Here is a 13,763-nt window from a genome sequence, read left to right on the forward strand (position 1 = left end):
CTCGACGCCACCTTGGGCAAGCTTGGGTTCACTCGCTGCGCTACAGAGCACGCGCTCTACACGCGGCGACAGGGGAAGGACGAGCTCGTCGGCGACGTGTACGTGGATGACTTAATCGTCACCGAAGCGCGAGTAGAGGACATCGACGGTTTCAAGCGCGAGATGGCGGTTCGTTTCAAGATGAGTGATCTCGGCGCGCTCTCCTACTACCTTGGCATCGAGGTGAGGCAGGGGAAGCAGAGCATTTCCCTAGGTCAGCGTGCCTACGCGGAGAAGCTGTTGGAGCGCGGCGGCATTGCGGAGTGCAAGCCATGCGCGACTCCGATGGAGGAGCGGCTAAAGCTGAGCAAGCACAGCACTGCTGCGAAGGTGGACGCGACGCGCTACCAGAGCATCGTCGGCGGGCTACGCTACCTCACTCATACCTGACCGGACATTACGTTCGTGGTTGGGTACGTTAGTCGTTTCATGGGGGACCCGCGCGAAGATCACTGGTCGACAGTGAAAAGGTTGTTGCGCTACGTCAAGGGGACGCTCGATCAAGCGATCATCTTCCCCAAGAGTGGCGGCAAGGGTGGGTTGCGGCTCACGGTCTTCAGTGAGGCACCCCCAAGGCAAAGGAAGGTGAGCCGAAGCTCACTGTCTTCAGCGATGCGGACATGGCGGGCGACATTGATGGGCGACGGAGCACCTCTGGCGTGCTCGTCTTCTTTGGAGTGGCCCCAATTGCTTGGCAGTCGCTGAAGCAAAAGATCGTGGCGCTGTCGACGTGTGAGGTGGAGTACGTCGCAGCGGCCAGGGCGGCGTGCCAGGCTGTCTGGCTGCGCCGGCTGCTGGGCGAGCTGACCGGCGAGGAAGCTCACCTGCCAGCTCTGATGCTGGACAACCAGCCCGCCATCGCCCTTACCAAGAACCCTGTCCTCCACGTCAGAGTAAGCACATTGACATCAAGTTCTACTTACTCCGGGACTGTATCGATGGAGGGCAGATCGTCATTGAGTTCGTCGAGACCGGCAGATAGCTTGCTGACATCCTCACCAAGTCACTCGGACGCCTGCGGTTCATGGAGCTGAGGAAGATGATTGGCATGGATGAGATCAAGGCATCGGGTTAGCAGCAGGATTAGGGGAAGAATTGTAAGACATAATCTGCTGCTCTCGTTTCTCCATTGTTGGAGAATGGTCGGCTCGGCTGACCACTCCCTGTTGGGAGTTGGAGACTGATCGGCTCTACCGACCAGCTCCTGTAGTTATAGCAGTAAGGCAGTAGAACATAGTAGTAGTGGTTTACTTCAGGCATGTAGAGTGGAGATGACTGAGCTAAGCTTTATACCTTAGGAGTAGGTAGTTGGTGTACCCTTGTACCTTAGGAGTAGATAGTTAGTGTACTCTGTACCTTATGAGTAGGTAGTTGATGTACTCTTGTACTCCGGTAGTAGGTAGTTGGTGTACTCACCAACAACTATGTACCTGGTAGAGGTACAGCTAGAGTTATATATATTCTATCCAAAGGCAATACAACAAATCAGTTCAGTTTGCCACATCCAGAGACAGAGCTTTCGACCAGCGCTGGGCTTGTGTTGTGTGTGTGTGAGCTGTTCTCAATATCTTCTTTTACTTCTAGCCATAGTGAGTGAGTGTGCTGGTAAGCTTACCTGTGCAGGGCAGCCGAGGGACCAACATACATGTGATTGTTTATATCCAAAATCCGAATAGTTGGGCCTACATTTCGTGAGGAGTTCTCTTAGACTCACCCAGCCACGTTACAGTGAGATCAGAGCATTTGAAGTTCATATGTAAGATTTCGTTTTAACAAAATCGTCCTATATCATTAAATATAACAACTCATTAATAAAGAATTATGCACCCAAATTATTGTTATTGCGTACTTCAGCCTTAACATAGCCTAAAAGAGGGGGGGAAATAGTCAGCCATGCCCCTACATGTCATTTATGCATTTTTTTTTTGTTTGTTGGACAAACTAGTCAATCAAACTTCATCTAAGTAAAAAGTGTTGGCTAAGGTTTCTGCTACCTACAATGTGGCCAAGAATGGGAAGCAAAACATTCAATATATTAAACAGATGTAAACACCAAATTCTTTGAGTTCAATCAAAAACTTAGCAAGGTTGATTTGTGCAAACATACTCCAAAATAAGTAATACAATTCATTAATTTTAGCGCTTCAAGGTTTGTGCAACTACGATTGACAAGGTAAAGCATGGAAGCGCTAAAAAAAATACTAACCTACAAAAGATAGCAACTCTCAACGCTCATACTTACATATATTCAAACCTATACTTTAAGTTCATCTGCGCATACCACCTACTAAAGTAAAGAGCACCTACACTCACACTTTATATGTCCAAATCATCATCTGGGTCTTCATCTGAGTCAGGTTGCTCGTCATCTGAGTCACGGAAGTAATGTATTTCACCCTTTGCAGTTCCAGATTTGGGAGCTTTTATTTCATCCACAAGGGCCGGTGCGGTTAAGCTCAGGTCATGTTGAGCCTCAGGTAGGGACCGGCGACCATCATATATACGAATTGGTTCGCCATTTCCTGAGATAAAATGTGGGAAAGTCAAGTTCCAGATGCAATGCACCTCCCAGAATCAAAACACAACCTCAGAAATAACTTTACTTCATATAAAATTTACCTTGATGTTCAAAAGGAAGAACAACATTTGCCCTGTCACTGCGCTCCTTCTCTGACAGCTCAAGATTGAACTGAGCCTGTTGAACCAACTTATCACAATTTACAACAACGACCAATATTTGTAAATAGGAGTAACAACTAACATAAGTGGCCCACAACAGTATTTAATTCTTCTAGAATCTAGAGTGTAGGAACTAACCTTAGGCACTAGACTTTGGTTCACTTCTATACTTACAGAAGGAGCCGAATCAAATTTGATATCATTCCCCTCAATATACAGGTCCTCGTACTGCACAGGTAGGGTTTGTACCAAATATCAACAGGCTTTCCTCAATTGAATTTAGAAGCAAAGAAAAAAATAAGAACACTGGAGCAGCAGGGAGCCTTACAAGGTGCTTCACCCGTCCATTTCGTCTTTTAAGGCGCACAATAAATTTTGCTTTTGAATAATTTTGCTCAAGGACAGACAAGTTTCCAGGACTCTCTCCACAAACAGGATCCACAAGCGCTGGCTCCACACAAGCAACCATAGTGGAAAGACATTCAAATGCTCGGGGCACCTTGGGCTCATGGAGGTCTGAATGTATCATCCAAAAGATTGATGATACTTGTTCTACAATAGGACAGATATATATTAATACACTTTAGTGTTACTTGAAGGCATTTAAAAGTCCAGAGTTTGAAATAGGCATGTACAATGTTGCAGATCTATACTAACACTAAAAGACAAAGATGATTCACATCCCCAAAAATATTATTACACTGCTAGAAATTATGTTCAGCTGCTCAAGAAGGTTACACTAACACTATGATATGCATGGAAGATAGAACAAGCAGGGATACCATGGCTTCGAAGATTAGTAAGAAGGCCTGAAATTGATGGCACTGAAGCATGCCTTAACATGGAGCTAATCTGAAATAACATAGAGGATGTTTGGTGTTAAGTATCAAATGAAAGTTGAATATATAAGAGCAATGAGTCAATGGACTTTCATCTTTTCAAATATTGGATTATATAAAGAGATAATATAGGGTTTTCCTTCAAACAGTAAACAATGCCAACTAAAGCAAATAGTGGAATACTTTTGATTGATGTCATACTGCTCTGTTGTTAGTGAGATAATGCTTTGGCTGTTAGTTAAAGATATGCTAATGATGATTCACCAAAATTTCAACCTATTGAACAATAACTGAACTCCAATAACAAAACCATTGAAGTATAAGACTATATCTTCTGTTTATTTATGTCTCATACTTCCACAACATTAGTCAAATCAGTTCCATAGATAATTAAACATGGACGATGAAACAATCTTCAACAAATGGTATTAATCTCAGTAGGAACCCCAGTTTTGTCAACGGGGGAAACAAAGTTACTATACATAATCCGAACTCAGGTATTGTTTCCACCCACAAAAATGTCAGAGAGAAGTAGTTAGTTCTTACTGAGTCAACTGCCACAGAAAAATACTTTTTGCCTTCTCCTTCAAAACCTGACATCAGTAATGTAAGCAAATTAGGATTAGGGCAGAAACAAAGGAATAATAACAGGTCAAACGCTCTATGGCAAATAATACCTCCTCCAAGTTCAGTAATGGAGGACATCAATTTTGTAACATCCTTCACACTTCTATAAACAGTAATGTTCTCTTTGTTTGTTGAGAACTGCTTTGCACTGTTCCCTTGATGCTGCTGATTTTGAATCTTCTGCTTCCATCCAAGGGGGTCAGAATAGCAATCCAATATTCGAACACTGTTGAATGCATGTAAACTTGTCATGTACGTTTTATCAGAAGGAATGCATTCTGCCTTACAGATAGTGTGCCAAAAGAGTGTCCAGTTAGCTTGAGCATTTAACTCTTCAGATGGCATATCAAACTGCCAACTCGGTATATCAACTTCAGATTTTAAATTGGAAAGGAGATTGTATGAACATTTATGAATTTAAAATTTAAAATTTCTTTGCATAGTGACCCTACAGATGTTTCTGGTATTTGTGTTACCAAAGAATCCAATGTTTGATTTTGCACACGCTGAGATACTGATAGTTAAATTTGTGCTCAACCAACCAAGACCAACAGAAAATCAAAATTATTGATATATTTTAAGCATGAATGGAAATGCATAAGCTCCCACTCCAGAAAGTTAGTTAATATAAGAATCTTCTTTGATCTATGCTTAAGAGGAGCTACATTGGCAGTACACCACCCTGATACAAAAGAGGCTCTTGTTTTGCAATTACTCCAAAATTTATTAAATTGCCAATTTTGCACCAACATCTTTTGTCGTGAAAAAAAATATATTCTGAATAGGAGACCCAAATTGGAGTCAAATTCCAACACCAATGTCCATGTCGGAGTAACATTCCGCATGTCTGAAAAATATTTACGAATTCGGTCCGTGCACAACAAACACCTTCTATTTATCAGAAATGCTTCTGTGAGATCATACCATCGGTCCAAAGCATTTGTGTCAAGGCCGCGGCGCCGCATGAATTCCAGGTACACCAGTGGGCTCCGATCAAATGCCACGACCACCAGCCCCCTGCACCACCAAAAATTCACAACCAAGCTAATTCACATCATCAGCCAAATCTACGCAAAGCCTACGCACCAGGAGGCAAAGAGACTGGCAAAACCTAGCCTGCGCCTTCCCTGCGGCGACCAGGGAGGCGAATGCGGCCGCGATGTGGAGCATCGCGCCAGCCGCGAGCGGGCAGCACTGGAGTGATCCCTCCACAGCCAGCGCCGGCGCGTGCTCGCCGTCGAGCCGTCCGTCCCGGAGGCACCTCACGACCGCCTCCGCCATCCTCACCGCCGCCGCCGCTTAGTGCCTAAACCCTAGCTCACACAAGAGCCCGAGACGGGTGCCAAACTCCCGGAAGGCCGGAAGCCAGGGGTATCGCGGGGCCCAGCTGTCAGAGAGACACGGGACCCCTTACCCCTGTCGGATATTAGTCAAGGCGAACTCGTTTGACGCTGCCTCGAAACCTCGTGTCACCTCCTGCTCCGCTGCTCGTTCTCCTCTCTTGCGGCGGCCTGCGGGGGGCAAAGAGGAGGGGAGAGGGGAGAGGGGAGATGAAGGCGTGCGCGAAGGCGGCGGGGGAGAGGCTGCCGCTGGTCTGTGCTCCGTCAACCAGGCGACCTCTCGCTCGGAGGTATTATCATCTCTCTCTGTCTATCTCTGGTCAATTCTCCTCCGCTTGCTCCCTAATCGTTCGATGCCCTCGTTTCATAATTTTGATATGCTTATTAGGCATTATCAGTTATTTAAATACGTATATATAGAAACAAAGGATTGACATGTAGGAGTGTACATCTAGCATGAGTTGTTCTGCTAGTGCGCATAAGCATGCCACTGCCCAGTACCGGAGCCAGAGTATTGTGCACCGGGGTCAGGCACTGGGCTTCGCAGTGCTAACACAATATAATTTTTTTTTTGTTTGCTTAGAAGAGTGATTTGATGGTTTCACAGTTGAAATTGGAAAGTTCGTGGGGGTGAGTTGACCCTGACAATTACATATACCTCCGGCACTGCCACAAATTGGCGCGTTAGTATCATTACTGGGTCGCCTAACTTTATTTAGCAGTTAAATTACTATGGTATGTTTTCATGCTCCTTTGTTTCACAGTTGTGTTCCCTCCCAACTACCTGGATACAAATCATGTGATGGCAAGTGATTCTTTTGTATTCGATCATCACTGTATCTTGTAAAGTAAAAGTGCCCACCAGTAGCAGCTAGCGCCGCCCCTGAGATTTTGGTGGCCTGGGGCAAAGCAAAGGTGGAGGCCCTTAGACAATTTTTTTTTTGTTATTGCGATTCCAAATATTGCACGAACATGAACTATTGTTAGGGAACAAAATTTTGTTATTTTTTAATAAATAAAAGATATTTCATTGAGATGTTTTCAATTTCAGTTCATTATTCTTCAAGAAATATTGTTAGTGCTAGATTCCAAAGGCAAAAGAAAGAAAGAAAATTCTTAACAAGTCTAGAATTCAGGATCTTTTTGACAGAATATGTGTATTAATTCGTTTGTGTGTTTCCTTTATTTTCCCACATCCAGATACACATGTTACTTACCACATATTAATAATATAAGAGATGAAAGCAAGGAACAAATTCACATGAATTTGATGTTTTGGAGCACACTGAAGTTATAAGTATATAACAGAGCCTGTCTTGAGTACACATTTGAGTTTTTAGTGGTAACAGAGACTAGGCTAGACAAAATTTCAGCAGAGAGCTATGAACGGATATCATGAATCATGATATGGGAAGCTTATAAGCATTAAGCTATGAGGGGGGCTAGTGCTGGAACGCAAAAGGCTGCACCATGGTCAAAGGTGTATATAAACAAAACAATCAAGATTGGTGTGCTTGTATATTTTATATATGTAAATAAGTAATACTAGCTGGCCAAGCTCAGGTCCCCTTGTCATCTGGGTCCCAGGCCAGTGGCCGCGCTTCCCCTGCTGTTGCGCTGGGGCACCTGGGCCTGGTAGTACCTTTGTTCTGATTGAGCTTGTTGTTACCCCATGCTACCAACTTCATATCATTAGTATAGATTGGGTCTGCTAATTGATATTCTGTGTATTCTTTAGTCACGAGAAAATTGGGATCTTAGGTTTCTTGGTTTGCCAGTGAACTGCAGACACAAACAGTACTGAGAAAATTGTGGGCATGATGAACTTCAACCTCAGTTTCCAAATTATGTCATGTATTGCTACTGGAATAAAGTATTCCATGAAAATTATTTGCTTGAGAATTATGTTTTTCATGGAGATTCTTTTTTTGTGCACTGGAGAACTATTTGTTTCTTTTATCGGCATTACTACATGGCATAATGACATGATGACACATTTCTATGTTCAGCTTTGTTAAGGTAAGCAGATTACCCTCTCAATATGAGACGAAGTCTCAAGTATCCTGCTCAGTTAGGGTGTCAGAAAGCACAGCTCACAGAATAGATGCCACAGCAGAAAACATTTTCCCAGCAATAAAAGATCATGTCTTGAAAGCAACTGATGCAATCAACAGAGGAGAAGTGATTGCGGTGCCCACTGATACCATATACGGGTTTGCGTGTGATGCCTGGTTAGTGTTTTCTTCCCCCTAGTGTCATAGGAACTTTAATGCATATATGACTTGCCCCATATTAGGACACAATACAGCTATACAGCAATATTAGGTTCTTTTGTAATAATTGCAGGATCAAGTAATGAGGAATCTGTACCCATAAAAATAAGTGAGAGGAAACATACACAAATATTTCATATTTCTCTTTTAGTTAGTTTTCGATTCTGCTTTCATCCCCAGCTAGAAATTAGTACTGATTCATCCTTTGAAGTTTGAAGAAGAGAATTTCATTTAGGAGTTTCATTGGCTGTGTTTCATTTTTTTTATTCTTTATTGGTTTGGTTTCTTAAAACACTCTTCATGACAGCTCTGCGGGAGCAGTTAATCGTATTTATGAGATCAAAGGGCGCATACAAACACGGCCTCTGGCAATTTGTGTTGCTGATGTCTCAGACATATCACGGTTTGCTTTAGTGGACCACTTGCCACATGGCTTGCTTGATAGTCTACTTCCTGGGCCTGTCACTGTTGTTCTAAAACGAGGTGCAGTTACCACACTGTGTTCCTTAGTTTTATGTAGCATCTATCTTAAGCAAGCTCAGGCATTGATCATACTATTCATTTGTTTACATTTAGGTGAAAACAGCATATTAGAGACATCACTTAATCCTGGCTTGGATAGCATTGGAGTTCGTGTGCCGGATCTGGATTTCATACGATCCATTGCTCATGGTGCTGGAAGTGCACTTGCACTTACAAGCGCCAACTTAAGCGGACAGCCTAGTAGTGTCTGTGTCAAAGATTTTGAGGGTTTATGGCCACATTGTTCATATGTCTTTGATGGTGGAGTACTTCCTTCTGGGCGTGCTGGTTCAACAATTGTTGATCTAATAACACCAGGATTTTACAAGATATTGAGAGATGGAAGGTAAGCGGTACTAGTTGTATCAATTCCTCAAAACTTTAATGAAATGTTCTCATCAAATTGAGCGATGGAAGCATGAAATTGTTTCTACCACAATGCTTAGAAAAAATAATCTTTGACACCAAGTGCAAAATTGCAGCTCAAGGAAGGAAACAGCAGCAGTGCTTGGCAAGTTCGGCTTTGTTGAAGCTTCGTGACGACTTGGTGCTTTAAGAAAGTTGTCACGATCAAAGAGTTGCTTTCTTATCCATAGTATCTCCTGTTTAATTAGTGATGTATATCAGAGCTTTTATTGCTGTTTGTGCTTTTTCTCTTTCATCTTCAAACTTACTGTTGTAATGCGAATGCTATGTTGAGTAGAATAACAGAGTTCACATCATTTAAACTGTGTAGAGTGTGACATGGGTTTGTTTTGTAGCAAATAATGCAACTCATTTTGGGACTTTGGATGTGCTGTGGACGAAAATATGACATTTTTTATGCCTGTACTTCGCCCATAATTCTGCTTGTTGGCTTCTAGATGACGTCAACTCGTTGGTTACGTGACTTACTAAAACTAACAGAGGTCATAATCGTGAGTTGGGAATTGGGATGATGGCATCTCAAAGAATAAACTCTCTGTGGAATTTCTTTAGGGATAATTAGGAGTTTTGTCCCTTTTTACTTTTATTGGGGTGCTACTTTTCTTCTGTTCTGTCACTAATCATTCTAGCTAATTATGGTTGAAAAATTAATTGCTCCGATGGAGATCTTTGCAATAGAGCACAAAATGTTCTACCCAATGAGACAAAAGCCTAGCTCCATATTTATCAGAGTACGTACATGTCGTTGTTTGTGGTTTTCAGTTTACGTCTTTGAACTTATTCTTGTGACGTGATGTCGAGTAGAATAGCAGAGTGATGTAGATTTGTTTTGTTGCATATAAGAAACGCATATATAAGAAAAAATAAGCATCAAAATGGCGAGAGGGGCAGTTAACGTTGACCTGAAGCCAAAGCCAAAGGGGGGATAAGCTTTATGAAAAAAAAAAGGGAAAGGAATGATAAGCTGAAGCATGGAACATTTTACTTTGGAATCTTGGAGAGCAGTATTAAAAATGTTCTTTTCCTTTGCCTTCCGTTGCAATTTTCCAAGGTGAAAAGTGAAAACTGATACACACGAATGACTAAGCTTCTAAGCTTTCACAGTTCTGACCGACAGCAGGTAATTAACCGGTAATGATCCAGAGCCTGACTGAAATCTTACATTACACCTAGCAACTGAAGAATAATCCGGCTGGTCTAGACCTGCATGTCAATGAAGTAGTGCTCACTCCCTGTGCCCAGCTCCACCTTGACGCTTCGGGAGATGGAGCTGTTGAGCGCCGGGTGGCTGACGGTGACCTTATACTCGCCGTGGACGAGCTCGGCCTCGAAGTAGCCCTGCGCGTCCGTGGCGCCGGCCCCCGGTGTCGCGCGCCACTCGGCGATGAGGCGGTCCACGACGTCCCCCTGCGGCAGGTTCTTGAAGTTGTTGTCGGTGAGGCACATGACGTAGCACCCCTGCGGCCGCCACGCCGACCAGATGACGATCCCCTGCACCGCCGGGTGCGCGTACGCCTCCCGCAGCACCTCCTCCAGGTGCTGCGCCTGCGAGGGGCCTGGGGCGACGTCGACCTCGGTGAGCCAGACGGGGATGCCGGCCTGGGCGAGGGTGTCGAGGGCGGCGCGCATGTAGGGGATGTTTGGGTTGGTGAAGTGGCCCTCGAGGCCGATGGCCATGCCGGCGCCGTTCTCCGGGTAGGCGGCGATGATCTGCTGCAGGCGCTGCAGGTACCTGGCCGGCAGCGCGGCCATGTCGCCCGGCTGCTCCAGCGTGTTGTACTCGTTCATGAACATGAGCGCGGAGCCGGCGTCCAGCAGGCGCGCAGCGGCGTAGAAGGCGGTGGACGCGTCCCAGCCGAAGCGGCCCTCGTAGAAGTTGAAGTGCAGGTTCTCGTTGACCACGTCCCAGCCGATGACCTGCCCGGCGTAGCGCGACACGACGGAGCGGATCCGCCGCGACGCCGCCGCCAGCAGCTGCGGGTATGGAAGCGACTGCACCCACCCGGGCTGCTGGCTGGGCTGGTCCCAGAACACGTTGTGGCCACGCACGGCGATGCCGTTGGACTTGGCGAACGCCATCATGGCGTCTGGGACCGTGTAGTCCTCGCGCCCGGGCGCCGGCTCCGTGCTGTACCACTTCATCTCGTTCTCGAAGGTGGCCACCGCGAAGCGGGAGGCGAACCACGTCTGGTACGCCGAGTTGGTGAGGATGTACCGGCTCACGGCCGCGCCCAGCGGGAAGTTGATCCGGACCGCGTCCAGGGACACCGCCGCGCCCTCCAGCGGCTTCCCGGCGGAGTCCGTCGCCTGAAGCCTCACCGTCTTCTTGCGCGCCACCACCACGGACTGGGCGCGGTGCGCCGTCCACTCGTCCTTGGAGAAGGGCTTCAGCGACACGCTGTCCACCCACAGGTCCACCGTAGCGTTGCTCTGCACGTACGGACGCACAATCTCATATCGATCGGTCTCACTCGCTCTCACACCGTGTAAAATTTGCGAGGCCAACAACCAATTAATGAACCTTATTACTGGTTCTGATTCCTACCTCGAAGTAGAGCTCGGCCGGACCCGAAGACGCGGCGGTGAGACCGCCCTTGAGCATGGACCAGCACCCGGCCTTGGCGACGACGCCGCCGGCGTGGACGAAGTCACCGACGGTCTTGACGACGGCCCGCACGTCGGCGCTTGCGTCGCTGACCTGCAACCACGCTGTAACCAACGACGGAGCTGATCAGTCTCAGTCGAAAGAAATCGCAAAGCACACGCGACGAGGCCGATCGATCCATCGTACCGGAGAGGGTGTAGTGCGTGTCGCCCTGCAGGTACACCTTCTGGCTGACGCTCTGGTACGCCCGCGTCCGGTTGAGCGCGACGGCGAACCCGTTGCCCGCCGCCGACGTGCTCTCCGCGATGCTGCCGTAGCCGAAGGTGGACCAGCCCCGGAGGCCCGCGCTGAAGTCGGCGTTACGGAGGATGCCGCCGCCGTACTGCGGCTCCAGCGGCTCCGGCAAGCACTGCACCACGCGGCCATCAATAAATTTTTCCCGTTAAATTTTAAATTTTAATCGATCAATTTGAATTTGGCGGATGCAGCTGCAAGTTTCCCATCGGAATCCTTAACGAAGGCATGTTCCTTTGATCTTGGCAATAGGCAGATGCTTTGCTTTGCTGTATAGCAAGAAACACGCATGCGTGTACCTGAGATTATCAGACAATCCATCGCTCTAACAATGGTTTAGTAGCTTACTTGTGCAGCATGCCACGTGGACCAAACTAATTTAGTCTTTTAAATTTGGGAGAGTGGAGTCTAAAATGCTGTCCTTTTTGTCGAGCTTGGCGTGGTTTATATGACATGTAAACACACACTCGACGTCGACGGACCACAGCTACTACGCCGGCGCCGGCGCCGCTGTCGTGCATGGCACTGAAAAGCATATAATAACGTACGTAGGGACGATGGGAATTCCATCTTAAGTAGTAGTAGTTAGCTCACAACAGGAACGAATTGCGTGCGGTGGATTATCGTGCAGCCCGTGACAAAGGCAGCCAATTGGCAATGATTATATTATTTTGCGAAACTAAGCTAGAATGCCGGCCAGTGAAGCTTCTGCTGGACCACGAATGTGTCCTACCCAGATGGGTAATGGGCAGCTGAAACTGCGAAAGCAATACTGACACATCACACATGCACACATGAGCAGGGACTTGCCTCGATGCTTGCAGAGTAATCGTATGGAAGAGATTTCACCATGCAGCCTGCACAGACGGAGAACGAACCAGCAAGCAGCAATGTCAGTTACAGGCCAAGTTTCTCAGAGAATGCAATGGCAGCGCAGTGAGGCATGAACCAGAGGCTTCTAGGAGTACCCTTACCTTGCAGGAGAGCAATCCATCCGAGCCAGAAGGCCAGTTTATCCATCAGACCGTTAACTTTGGTCGTCATCTTGTCTCGGCAAGCGGCACTCAATCTGCAGCAAAGCAACCAACCATCAATAACGCGCCTGTCTAGGCAATGGCGGCGACATGCATGGTAGTTGTACAGAGCAACAGAGCTCTAGCAATGGACAATGGTGCAGGTGTAGGTGCAGCAGTACCCTGCGTTCAGAAGCCAAGGTGGTTGTTGTGCTCAGGTGAAGAAGGGTGAGGAAGAAGACGGCGGACCCAGCGGGCCTGTTAGCTACTCCGAGGTTGTTGTGCGTGCCTGTGCTCAGGTGAAGAGAGTGCGGTTCGGGACCACGGAATGACATGACCTTTGCGTGGCCTCCCCATTTATAGGCGACGGCGGGACGGGCGGCGAACACCCCCGCGAGCGGCCGTGGGATATACGTTGGCAGTTGCTTGCCGGCCGCGGTCACCTACGCCCACAGGAGAGCTTCCCGCGAGGGCCAGCCAAAGAGTGAGTGCGCCGCCCGGGCTTTGACTTCATTCGCCGCGGCACACACACACACACTTGCCGCCGTCCGTCCTCGCCATATTCTATTCGCAACTGTGGTGGCCGTGGCTCGGCAGACGGTACGAGACCTGAGGGTGTTTGGTATCCTCTGCAAATGCAAGCAAGGTGACCCGGCCGGCACGCACGAGCACGAACGGTCCTCTCGTCTGTGCACTGGTTCACCGACTGAAACGGCGACGCATTCTGAACTTCTCCTGGCCGGAGCCATTGGTTCTCAGCGACTGAACTTCACCTGGAGTCATCCCATTGCATGCATGGTTCTCAGCGACTGAACTTCTCCTAGTAACAGGTTCGGTGTAACGTATCTTCTGGAGGCCATGCATTTGGGATACTGATACTGGTTTCAGTAATCTGCAGCGCATGAACAACCGACGTCAGATTCGGAGAATTAATTGGCAGAATCGTTGTGTGCTAGGATTTTTTTATTTTTAACACTTTTTCTAAACTAATTTTAAATCTAACACTATTTTTTTCTTCAAAACTCTAACACTTTTAGTCGCGCCTATTGCCATGCCGCGCCATGCATGGTGGCACGGTAGGAGGCTGACGTGGCGAAGACCGGGGC

The 13,763-nt window shown here is 47.1% G+C and overlaps 3 protein-coding genes across 3 annotated transcripts; 1 reads left to right on the forward strand and 2 right to left on the reverse strand.

Annotated features, from left to right (window-relative positions):
- Positions 1–2,153: 2,153 nt before the first annotated feature.
- On the reverse strand, positions 2,154–5,466 carry LOC136504697 (elongator complex protein 5-like). The gene is made up of 9 exons (XM_066499668.1): positions 5,296–5,466; positions 5,109–5,201; positions 4,235–4,410; positions 4,104–4,150; positions 3,501–3,570; positions 3,047–3,270; positions 2,857–2,946; positions 2,659–2,734; positions 2,154–2,561 (listed from the first exon to the last, which is right to left on the reverse strand). Exons 1-9 carry the CDS (start codon positions 5,463–5,465, stop codon positions 2,356–2,358), a joined length of 1,152 nt encoding a protein of 383 aa, XP_066355765.1. The 5' UTR covers position 5,466; the 3' UTR covers positions 2,154–2,355.
- A 117-nt stretch (positions 5,467–5,583) lies between these two features.
- On the forward strand, positions 5,584–9,140 carry LOC136504706 (uncharacterized). The gene is made up of 5 exons (XM_066499681.1): positions 5,584–5,814; positions 7,534–7,755; positions 8,105–8,280; positions 8,374–8,665; positions 8,802–9,140. Exons 1-5 carry the CDS (start codon positions 5,735–5,737, stop codon positions 8,857–8,859), a joined length of 828 nt encoding a protein of 275 aa, XP_066355778.1. The 5' UTR covers positions 5,584–5,734; the 3' UTR covers positions 8,860–9,140.
- Positions 9,141–9,785: 645 nt separating this feature from the next.
- LOC136504714 (endo-1,4-beta-xylanase 5-like) lies at positions 9,786–12,971 on the reverse strand. Its single transcript, XM_066499691.1, has 6 exons — positions 12,840–12,971; positions 12,619–12,713; positions 12,455–12,501; positions 11,537–11,759; positions 11,291–11,454; positions 9,786–11,175 (listed from the first exon to the last, which is right to left on the reverse strand). Exons 2-6 carry the CDS (start codon positions 12,686–12,688, stop codon positions 9,943–9,945), a joined length of 1,737 nt encoding a protein of 578 aa, XP_066355788.1. The 5' UTR covers positions 12,689–12,713; positions 12,840–12,971; the 3' UTR covers positions 9,786–9,942.
- Between the last annotated feature and the right edge of the window lie 792 nt (positions 12,972–13,763).

The sequence above is a fragment of the Miscanthus floridulus genome, chromosome 1 (genome assembly GCF_019320115.1).
Source record: "Miscanthus floridulus cultivar M001 chromosome 1, ASM1932011v1, whole genome shotgun sequence".
Classification (NCBI taxonomy): domain Eukaryota; kingdom Viridiplantae; phylum Streptophyta; class Magnoliopsida; order Poales; family Poaceae; genus Miscanthus; species Miscanthus floridulus.

Bases quoted from the DNA above. Each gene is read 5' to 3' on its own strand.
- LOC136504697 (XM_066499668.1), bottom strand. From the start codon at position 5,465: ATGGCGGAGGCGGTCGTGAGGTGCCTCCGGGACGGACGGCTCGACGGC. The intron at 4,151-4,234 runs GTATTATTTGCC...TACTGATGTCAG, and splicing joins CATTACTGAACTTGGAGGAG to GTTTTGAAGGAGAAGGCAAA. The intron at 2,735-2,856 runs GTTAGTTCCTAC...TTGGTTCAACAG, and splicing joins ACCAAAGTCTAGTGCCTAAG to GCTCAGTTCAATCTTGAGCT.
- LOC136504706 (XM_066499681.1), top strand. From the start codon at position 5,735: ATGAAGGCGTGCGCGAAGGCGGCGGGGGAGAGGCTGCCGCTGGTCTGT. The intron at 5,815-7,533 runs GTATTATCATCT...TTCTATGTTCAG, and splicing joins AGGCGACCTCTCGCTCGGAG to CTTTGTTAAGGTAAGCAGAT. The intron at 8,666-8,801 runs GTAAGCGGTACT...GCAAAATTGCAG, and splicing joins AAGATATTGAGAGATGGAAG to CTCAAGGAAGGAAACAGCAG.
- LOC136504714 (XM_066499691.1), bottom strand. From the start codon at position 12,688: ATGACGACCAAAGTTAACGGTCTGATGGATAAACTGGCCTTCTGGCTC. The intron at 12,502-12,618 runs GTAAGGGTACTC...CCGTCTGTGCAG, and splicing joins ATGGATTGCTCTCCTGCAAG to GCTGCATGGTGAAATCTCTT. The intron at 11,176-11,290 runs GTAGGAATCAGA...CCGTACGTGCAG, and splicing joins CGGCCGAGCTCTACTTCGAG to AGCAACGCTACGGTGGACCT.